The sequence below is a fragment of the Phyllostomus hastatus genome, unplaced genomic scaffold (assembly GCF_019186645.2).
Source record: "Phyllostomus hastatus isolate PE091 unplaced genomic scaffold, TTU_PhHast_1.1 phas_contig_65, whole genome shotgun sequence".
NCBI lineage: Eukaryota > Metazoa > Chordata > Mammalia > Chiroptera > Phyllostomidae > Phyllostomus > Phyllostomus hastatus.
The window spans coordinates 13,553,916-13,564,535 of record NW_025333932.1 but is presented as its reverse complement, the minus strand read 5'-3'; the positions used below and the strand labels follow the sequence as shown (position 1 = coordinate 13,564,535).

Sequence of the window (10,620 nt, the reverse complement as noted above, 5' to 3'; positions counted from 1 at the left end):
GCTGGACATATAGCACTCCATCATGACTATGGAAAGACTACTTGATAGAGAATTAGCTGTATATCACCACTAATTGATGAAAGCACTACACCTCCTAATTTCAAGAGATTTAATTAGCACATCCAGTTCTCACTGACCAACCTATTTTAGTTTCACCAAAGAGGTGATCTATTAAATTACTTTCACCTCCCAGGACTCTTGTCACCTGACTTCTGGCCTCATAGGACTCTCCTGACCCAATGCCACTTCATTCTGCAGAGTAACAAATTGCTGCTGTTTTTTTAAAGTAAGTTAACATGCCATCCAGTGAGGCGATGAAACACACATCAAAGCCACTAACTGCAATGTTAGACTTCATGTCTAAAAACAGTAAATGTTCTGAAGGTCGCAGTGGATGGACTTTTGATGTGTTTGGACCACGGTCATTCCCTGTCCTTCCAGAGCATCTGCAGTATGAACCTCAAATCCTAAACCAGCTTTCAGGCTGGAGATGACTGTGCACTCTCAGATTCATGGCTACATATCATGCTTTTCATCTGTAACTTCCTTGGAAGGCTCCCACCAACTGCCTTCACCGGTCTGAGTGGAATGTGTCATCCAATCCAACTCAGAATTTGGGTTCATTATTATCACCCCTTAGTTATCAACACAGATGTACAAAGTTTGCCATTCTTAGTTTTACTCTGCCTTGTCATGTGCTATCTCTATTCATTTTAAAAAATCACAACACTGAACTCTGCATTCATGTCTTTATTAGTTTAGATGATCAGCCCACCTATCTTACTATGAGTTCAGGCATTCACTCTTGCGTGCACCAGGAATTGTTAATCCCACTCTTAGGTTAGAAAGGTAGCAGAGGAAGTTTTATTTTAATAAGCATGCAAAAATCAAATAGTAAAGTTAAAAATAAATGGCCCTCCTTCAGGTAAAGGAAATTTTTTTTTCTGTAAAACCCTGGTCAAATGTATTTTCCTTTCATCGATAATCAAAACCAGGTCATCTTTACAGGAGCTGGAATTTTAATACAACATGGACCTCTTGTTGGTTTTATTTAAGTGTTACAACATATTGTCATCTCAATCCTCGGTGTCCATAATCATTTTATCTTTGTTTATGGTTAATCGTCCTATGACATCCATACACTTCTATACCTACATATAGCATTATTCACTACTTCATTAATATGACAATGCACAATATGAAAATAGTGAAACTGAAGTTTTATGAAATTTGTGATGAAAGAAAAATGGTGTCCAATAGCCCCTTTTCTGTATCTTTACTTTTCTATCTCTGTTTCATCTTCTTTGAAACCTTACTGTGAATGCTACCTTTATAGGAAAGGTGATTATTACAAATGCCAAATGTTTTCTTATTTGACCCTGTCATCAGTAACTTTGGTTTTTTGGTGATTGCATCTCTTTCATTCATTGCTCAATGTGGAAACTGAAATACACTTGGAGTAAGGAGCACCAAAAGTAGGCCAGGAACCAAGCTTTCCGGGGCAGTTTTCCCTTCCTGTGAGGGCTCATTTGAAGGAGGCTCTCACCACCCTGCCCTTGATGGGCTGTGGGGGGCGCCAGTTCCCCACCAGGGGCACTGGGGGCTCATTCTCGGCACTGGACAGGAGGCTGCGCAGCTTGGCCATCTACAAGGGGCAAGAGAAGGTGATCAGGTCCACACTAGACCAAGTGGACATAAGTGTGTGCGACAGAGTTATGAACTGATAGTTTTTAAATAAGACAAGCAACCCATAATACCTGCCCCCCATGTTCAGTACAGAGTTACCAGACGACCCATTCTTGGTTCTACAGACCTTTCATTTTTGTGTAAAAATACTTTTTTTAAATATAGGACTGCCATGCCCTCCTGAATTCCCCTGCCATGACCTCCAGCCTTTCCTCCTGAATTCTGAAACAATGCTTTTCATCTGAGTGTTCAGTATGGAGTATATACCTCATGTAGGAGGGTGGACAGGGTTGGTGCAAATAATACATGTAAGTAAATGGCATTCATGGGTTATTTTTTAAAGGGCAGTAAGAAATGGCTGTCATGCTACAGTTTAAATTTTCAGATGATAGATGATCTTAAGGGAGAAGAATTTAGGAAATTCTTACCAGCAATGCTACATTTCTGTGTGAAAACACTTTTAGCTTTTCTCCTTAAGACAATTTCATTTCTCTTTTAAAATATTTATACCAGTGAACCCAATGGTTAAACCTGATTTGTTAACAAAAATGACCATGTGTATATGAGTCCACAAGTAGCAAAAATAAAGAAGCATCTATGTCAGGGACAAGAGACTCTGGGAAACTGACTTGACTATTAGACATTACTTACTGAGGGTCCAGTCGGTGTGCTGTCCACCTGCTATAATCGGTTCTTCTCCATGTCCCTTCCCACTCCTTTTCTACAAGTCTTTTCCCGAGAGTCTCTTTAATATATGTTACCAGGAAATTCTTTGGATTAACAGTAAGAAGGGAGGACTGAACAGAGAGGTCAAAGGTACTAGAAGCAGACAGACCAGAGGTAGAATCTCCATTTCTATACTTGGTTGTGTGATCATGAGCAAATTACTTACCTTCTCTGAGTTTCAATGTACTTACCTGTAAGATTGAAGAAGCAGAATATACCTCATAAAATGACAAATCTCTCTCATTGGCACCCTTCTCCCCAGGCCTGGAGTTGGCCTCCCATTTCCTAACCAGTGTTCTGTACTTGTTGCTGCCAAACTAACAAAGACTAACTGGTGTTAAACAAAACCCTTATGTGTTTCAAGAGTATAAACTTGTTCAGCATGACAACTCCCTTGAAACAATTTGTGTTATCCTGATACCCTTAGGAAGTCATGCTGTAGGAAGTTGAACAGGCTAACTGTAACTACCAGGGCCACCTATGAAACCTCTCATGTAGAGCTACTCTGTGAGCATCTGTGAGGCAGCTGGATACTTTCAATTTAGCATATGTTTCCATGGAGCCAGCCAATGATGAGTCCCATGTGTGCCTCACCTGGTCAGAGCTCACGGTTATGGGCTCCTTGAGCAATAGCCACACAATGCACTCCTCACAGGGTGGTGTGGTGAAAGAGCCGTGATAGGTCCAGTAGTCTCGACAGACAGGGAACAGGCATGATGGATCAAAGTTTGTGAAGGGTGCCTCCTTGCCCTGCAGGGAAGATGGGCAGGTAAGGTGGGAAGGTGAGATAAGTGGGCACTATGAGCACTCATACCACCCTCCCCAAGGCCCTCACCACAGTATTTGCCAGAATAAATTCAAAGGCAGTAGAGAAAATGGAACTTTTAAACCAAGTGCATGTCTTTCAGATAAGAGTAAAGGGGAAAGCATGCCTGTATGGTCTAACTTTATCTGGGACAGTCATTGTAATATGTATTCCTTTTAAACTGTCAGTAGAACTGTAATTCTATCACAACAAAAAGGAGAAACATATCTAAACCACAAAAGAAATAATTCATATCAGTTAATGCTTTTGGTTTAATGATAAAAAACAGGCTCACATTTATATTGGATACTAAATATTTACTTTCTATGATGGTAAAATGTACTAGTATTTGATTATAACAGTCCCAAAGATAATTAAAATGAGTCTGTTAATTAGAAGAGTCTGTGGTTAAAGTAAAAAAATACATAGGTGCTACCCAAGAGAGAAAAGGCAACCTCAAGAGCCAAACATGTTGCCTCTGCAAATATGTATGTCCATGTGCTGTAGCTATATGTTGTATGTATGTGCATGTGTGTGCATATGGTATGTGTGCGTGTGTGTGGCTGTGGTGTATGGTGTGTGTGCAACATAGTGTGTATGAATGCGGTATGTGCATGTATGTATGTGGTGTGTGTGCATATATTGGTGGATGACCATTTTTAGCAGCTTTACTGAGAAAGTAATTATCTGACTGACAGTAAGCATTAAATAAGCTTATGTATGTGAAATTTCTTTAAAAACTATAAGCACACAAATATAATGGCATGTATTTGTTATATATGTGCTTAGCATATTCATCAAACTTAGTAACAGACTTTAGGTGAAAGAAATGCACTTGAAATATAAAAAGAAAAAACTGACAGACCTTGCTTTTTGATCTTAGAGGGAAAGTGAATATTTTTTACCTTTGTTTTAATTTTATCCAGTGCATCAAGAATCAGCTGAAATTCGCCCTTCTCACGTCCTATCTGTAAGAAAATAGAAAACCAATAATTACATTTTTCCCTTCTCCATAATTTGGTATTGTCTTAAAAACCAATTTTGATCTATCCATCTGCAGCCAGTGTTTTATAAATCTGCCAGGAAATCATGTACTAAGCAAAAACATAAGTTTATTTCTCTCCCTAAATTTTAGAGTACATATTTGCTGAACTAAACTTGGACTCCAAGCCGCTAAAGTACAGAACCACAAAATTACATGTTGATCTGCTTCTATGCCCTTGACCTTCTCTTAAAAGTCATTCAATTTTTTAAAAAAATAGAATTAAAACTAGGATGGACTCAATGTATCTAAAATTAAACTCACTGTCTTTTCATTCAGATCCACTCCACTTCCTGTTGTGTTGAGTTGAAGCAGGGAAATGACCCAGTAAATTAAGAATGTAAGACAAATTAGGTCATTTGAAAAGAAAGAAGCAAGATTTTCACCCCTAGCTTACAATCTAGATTATGTTACCACTAAATTCTTGTGTTGATGATACTAAGTCCTCTCAAACTGATGCTGGCTCAACAACACACATATTCCCTGTGCTGTCTTAGCTGGGACCACGAGTTCAGTGGTCATCCTAAACCACAGGGATGTGCAGCCAGGGTCTGGGTATCACAGCATCCCCAAAATCTCCTTTGCTGTTTTCCAGGGCAATGGGTATGAATAGTGGGAAAGAATAATGAGTCCTGCCCTCATCAACACGATAGCGAGTAAACTTGACCCCGGCCCAGCCTACACATGTGCACTCATCTATAGATCCACAACTTGAGAAATATGGCAAAAGGTACATTTTTAATAGAAACCAAACATTTTGAGCTGATTTTAGCAGAACTATCTTAATTAGCTAAATGAGTACTGAAATTCAATTTTTCCCCTGTAAACAAAAGAAGGAAGTAAAACTCATGTTATCCTAAGCTTGGGTATGGAAGTTAATTTGAGAATAAATAACATGTCAATTTTTACCTTACCTTCAGAAAAATGCCAACCACGGCTGTTCCATCGGGTTGCTTCAGAGCTTCTGCAAACGTGTTGTACTTTGGATTCCAGTGAACTAAATGCAGCTGGAAACACAGAATGCAAGTTATAAGGTAAATTCTAGTGTAAGGAAGCAAGCATCAAATTATTCGCAAGGAACTCAATAATTATTCAGTCTAAAGTTGCTGAATGCTTTCATAGAAGTTGACAACATTCTAAACATTAACATACAATATTTAAGTGACATCTTTAATGGTTTTGAATATATATAAAATTAGGGTAAATAGATTTAGGACTTTGTATAAATAATGAATAAAAATTGAACTTTTAATTCAAAGATTGGTTTTAGTTTTGCATAGCATTACTTCTTTTTATGACCCAGTGAAACACAGAGCTATAAACATGAATCTGCTAACATCCTAAAGTCACAATTAATTGGGAAGTAGGGGAGGAAAGAGGAGGGACATGAACATTTTTATATCTACCTCCTTTTGCAGCCAGTGATAACCTAATCCTAATTTAGAATATAGGCACCAGTTAAACTAGTCAAAGGCCCATACTGAGCTACATAGAATGGCAAGAAAATACAATAGTTCATAGCAATTAAAACTATTTTATTCAAAGTCAAAGTGTTAGATAACTCTGTACACAGGGGTCAAACTGCAAACCTTGCCCTCATTTGTAAGAAATGTACTAAAGTGCTCAAAAATAGGGGAAGATGTTTAGAGGCATTCACAATAGTTAATCTATCCGGCCACTGGCTCTACAGATGAGCTGTGGAGAAATCGAATAACCACAGGGAACTATTTAGGGTCTTCCAGAGTTGGCTTAACCAACAATTCAGCTGTCTAAGAAAGCGTGCATGGTGCTCCTAAATTCCTATGCTGACTGGAGCCTGCCTGAGGAAAGAGTGGAGTGGGAAAATGGCATGATGCTCATCTCCTAGGCACTCATCATCTCTTAAAGACTTGGCTTTATGGAGAAAACATGTAGGAGGCTATAGTCTTAATTCCTTGGAATTTGTTGCCGTAAGCTGAGCTACAAATCATGCTTTTTTTAAATGGGTTAACTGAGACAAAGAGTAGTATTTGTTCATATTAAATTTTGTGTGTGTCTAAATGTACATTAGCCAAAATTACTGAATGCTATTTTTAAAGCACCACATTCTTTAAAACAAAAGACAGCTTAGGGTGCTGGACAAGAGAATGAACTCAGATGCCAGTATGCATAAGGCAGAGCCCTAGGTCCAGCACTCCTTGGCTAGGTAACTTGTCTGTGCCTCGGTTTTTTCATTTGTAACCTGTCTTGTAGAGTTGCTGAGAGGATCACACAAGTTAACTCGTTACCTTTATCTTTTCAGTCCCTTTGGGGCCCTGGTCCTTTTTTTTCTATTCGGCTGCTATTCAAGTTCTTAAAATCACCTCAAAAGCCTTCCCTCATGGTGCTAATGACCCTGTCCTCCCTTAACTGTCTAGCCTAGAATGTTGGGCAGCTTCAGCTCAGGCTGAAATGATTACAGCTCCTTTCATAACTACAAGCTTGATGCAGAAGTGGTGGATGCAGCTTCATGGCTTTTCTGTTCCTCACTGTGTGAGATCCAAAGTAAGTGACAGCTGTGCCTCCTACCTCCGCTGCGTACTTGACTCCATCCACAGTGTGCTCGGAGCCGTGATCATCAGAGGAACCCCAGTGCAGGTGGAACTGGCGGAGCCGGTAGGGTCCACTGAGAGGACCACCCCTCAGCACTGTGATTCAGAGAAGATGGTTCAACAGTGAACTCACCCCACTTCCTGATTCCCACTTTAAACATGTGCTCTGATGGACAAGGCATGATAAGCAAATGGGTGGGCCACACATTGGCCCCTTTCTCACAAAACAAAGTTTTGGGATACCTCAAAGTCAGTGGTGTCTCCCTTCTGTCTTATTTGTTTGCTCATTTTATTATTTTAAAATGTCAATTTAACATTTATGAAAATAAAAGTAAAACAACAAGTGAACAGTAAAGATATAGAAAACTAAAGTGTGAGTTGGTCACATGGTGCAGTGGGAAGGTGTGACTCACAGTTGAGAGCCAGACAGATGTAGGTTCCAGATGTTGTCCACACCTCGATAGCTATGTGCCCTGAGGCAGGTTGCTAAATTTCTATGAACCTGTTTTTGCATCTCCATGAAGGTGATAACAATACTAAACTTTCTGAGCTGCTCTGAGGATTAAATGAGATTAAGGACTTTAACTGTTCATCACAGTGCCCAGCATGGCAAGCACTGAGAAAATGTGAATTCTTTCTCTGCACCTTGTATCCAACTACACTTTGCTTTAAGATTCCAAGAAAGAGCTTTCACCCATGTCTAACTTAAACTATGTCTGTTCAGATAAAATGAAATGGGAAAGTTAAAAGTTTCCCAGGAAATCAATCAGTGTGGACAGCTAAATTAGATAATTCTCGGTAGCATGAATTGGAACTTGTTGTCCAAATACCTCAAACCTGCCACTTAATTTGGTTTCATGTCACTCAGCCTGGGGAGTGAATTAGAGGTTGAAATATTTCTTAAGTGATATTGGAAACTACCCAGAAACCTTAAAATCAAGATTTAGCAGTATAAGCTGGATCAAAACAGAATTCAGTTCTAGAAAGAACTGATTATCTACCAGTGCTGAGATGACCCACTGAAACCACAGTATACATACCTCTGAAACAATAAATTGAGGCTCAAATGAGCTTCTTTCAGGTAGAAATGAGTGGTGTGATTTATTGCATTTCCTGTCCAACCAATAGGAACAGTCATTATCTCACAAGTCCAATTTATTAGAATAAACTACATGATTTTTGCTTACCACAATGGCATTTCCATGTGGTCCAACTTAATAGATACTGTTTAATTTTGTTGTTTATCCTTCAAAATGGAACTTGATTTACATAGAGAAGGGAGAAAAAAGTAACAGATACCAATATGACATAATTGCTTGAGAAAATAAAAATTTCTATGATATTTCTGACTTGGGATTATGACTATTATTATTTACTACATCATTTAGAATATTCATTTATGTACATCAATAAGAATAATTTAAACTTTTTTTACAAACATTATAAGATGTTATAAGATATATTAGTATACATCAAGCATGAACATATTCAGGGAAGATTCTTACCTATTGTACAGAGAAATAATGCATTTCTAATTAATGTGTTTTTATTTCACTGATTTGCTTAATAGTGTAGGTAAAATAAAGAGTTTTTTGTAAACATGTCATTTTTCATTTTTCCACAAACACAAAAAGAAATTGTCAAATACTTCAAAAACACTCACCAAAAAGATTAATCAGATAAACCCTGATAAAGCATTGAGGGTAAGTCTTCTTGCCCTTATTTAATCAATACAATGGCCCTGTTCCCTCCCCAGGATTGACCCCACTACACACCAGGGGAAGTACAACCCACTTTGTTTCTTTGTTATGTCCCTTGCTTTGTAGAATGGAATCTCTACCAAACTTGGGAAGAAGCCTTGAATGTGGGCCATCAGAGCATGGAGAACACTCAGCTCACCTCTGCTCAGTGCCACCACCTCTTTACCCATCTTCATCTCAGGAGTGCATGCAACTTCTATCCTGGGCATGAGCCATACTACAGCAGCAAAATGCCGGGGGGCACATCCCTCTTCACTGCACACATGTACTTCAAAACCGGAGCAAAGTCAAAACATCATCTCCATTTTCAGAGATGAAATGTCCCCTCTCCCCACTAACTCTGTGATTGTGCCATAAAGTTACATTCACCTGTACCGATGTTGAAACCTCCATGTGCTCAACCTGAAGGTCATACTTACTTGAACGATCAAAAGAATCATCAAACACAACTCTGCAGGTCTTCCCGTTGTTGAGGATGGTCTTGCAAGAGCCAGGGTCATAAGAAACTGACCATGGCAGCAGAGAAGAGTCATATTTAATGTCCTTAGTATGCAGCTCGATGGGCGACTGGTTGTCTCCCTTGGCAATTGGGTAAAGCTCATGCCAGTGGTCAGGACCTACGACATCAAGTTGAGGGGATTTATTAATTTGGTAGCACAATCCAAACCCATTTTCTAGTTGATTAAGCCAGCAGTGACTGTAGAAGATTTTGGATTTCAGATGGGCAATCCAAGGTTTGGAGTGTGAGACAAGTGTGTTGCTAGTATACCTGAAGACTCTATAAACTTGCCTTCCCTTTGCTTGCTCAAGAATACAGTCTCAAAGGCTTCTTTTTGAAATGCACTTCACCCTCCTTTGACCAAATCCATCTTCCATCATCCAGCTGTAAGAAAAGCACTGACCACAGGTGGTTTTCAGAGCATTACCCTGTCACAGATGCAACCTGTTGCAGGCAGAGAAGGGGCTCCTATACCTGCACCAGACTTAGAGAGGTGAGTGCCTGTCCAGTGCCAGGAATTTTAGGGACACTCAGAACTGGACCTGTGATGACTGACTTCTAGGAGGATGTGTGCTCTTGATGAGTTACCCAGCCTCTGTGAGCCCTGTTCTCTCTTAAAGTAATAGCAACTCTACACTAGGGAGAACTTCCAAGACAAAAGGAAAGAAGGGTCTGAGGCTTTGGCACTTGGTAAGTGTGCAGTGAAAGTCCAATCCGACCCTTTCCCCCACGTTTTCTGTAGTTGTCCACTCTCAATGCAATGCAGGGTGCCTCAGGCACGTTGGGGACTCACCATTGTGGCTGGCGTAGCCCCACTCCTTGGCCATGGTCGTCCTCTCGCCGGGTGGCTCCTGCCTGCTCTGCGAAGAGTCCCTGCACGAGCTACGCCTTTTATACAGGTCCCCACATCCCTCATGGCCTTATTAGGTTAGCGTGGGGGCAGGGGGCTAAGCTGGTTGGAGTGGTATTCTGGAGGAGGCGGCGTGGGGGAGGCCATTGAATGCCAAAGGCTGGACAGCTGTCTGGTGGGGTGGGCAGAGGTCCCGCATGCCACCTCCCTCCTGACTCGTCCCCTGGATCTGCGGCGCCTTTCGTTTGGTCCCCATGTCCTCCGATGCATTACTTTTGGGGGAGGTACAGAGTGTTGCAGCCGTGCTTATCCGCCATCTAAGACCCCCGGCGCTGAAGGCTACTCAGGAAGTAGCTGTGCGTTCCCCCGACCCCCTGACTCCCGCTGCAAGGAATGCACTTGCTTTCCTGGCGGGTGCGAGCCTCCCTTGCAGGCGACTTGGAAAGTTCTAGGAACACCGATGAGAGGGAGGGGTGGGAGGGCAGGTCCCCAACTCTGTTATCCTTGGAGTCCGAGGACAGAGGCTTGTCCTGGAGCCGCAGCAGGGCGTTCCCCCGCTCAGACTGAGGGTCCTCTCCGCCAGGACACGGGCGGGGCCAGGGGACCCGGTGAACGCAGACAGGAGCCTGCAACTGTGACCCCCCACTCCCTGAGCTGTTCCTCTGCTCACAAAGTCATAATA

General features: G+C 41.1%; 1 protein-coding gene across 1 annotated transcript; it reads right to left on the bottom strand.

Moving 5' to 3' along the window:
* Positions 1–735: 735 nt before the first annotated feature.
* Positions 736–10,004, bottom strand: CA3 (carbonic anhydrase 3). Its single transcript, XM_045849473.1, has 7 exons — positions 9,882–10,004; positions 9,009–9,206; positions 6,807–6,925; positions 5,174–5,266; positions 4,123–4,185; positions 3,007–3,162; positions 736–1,645 (listed from the first exon to the last, which is right to left on the bottom strand). Exons 1-7 carry the CDS (start codon positions 9,913–9,915, stop codon positions 1,526–1,528), a joined length of 783 nt encoding a protein of 260 aa, XP_045705429.1. The 5' UTR covers positions 9,916–10,004; the 3' UTR covers positions 736–1,525.
* Positions 10,005–10,620: the final 616 nt, after the last annotated feature.

Excerpts from the sequence above, each read along its gene's own strand:
- CA3 (XM_045849473.1), bottom strand. The coding sequence starts at position 9,915 with ATGGCCAAGGAGTGGGGCTACGCCAGCCACAATG. Across the intron at positions 5,267-6,806 it reads GAGTCAAGTACGCAGCGGAG|CTGCATTTAGTTCACTGGAA; the intron begins GTAGGAGGCACA and ends CTGTGTTTCCAG. Across the intron at positions 3,163-4,122 it reads TGGATAAAATTAAAACAAAG|GGCAAGGAGGCACCCTTCAC; the intron begins GTAAAAAATATT and ends TCTTCCCTGCAG.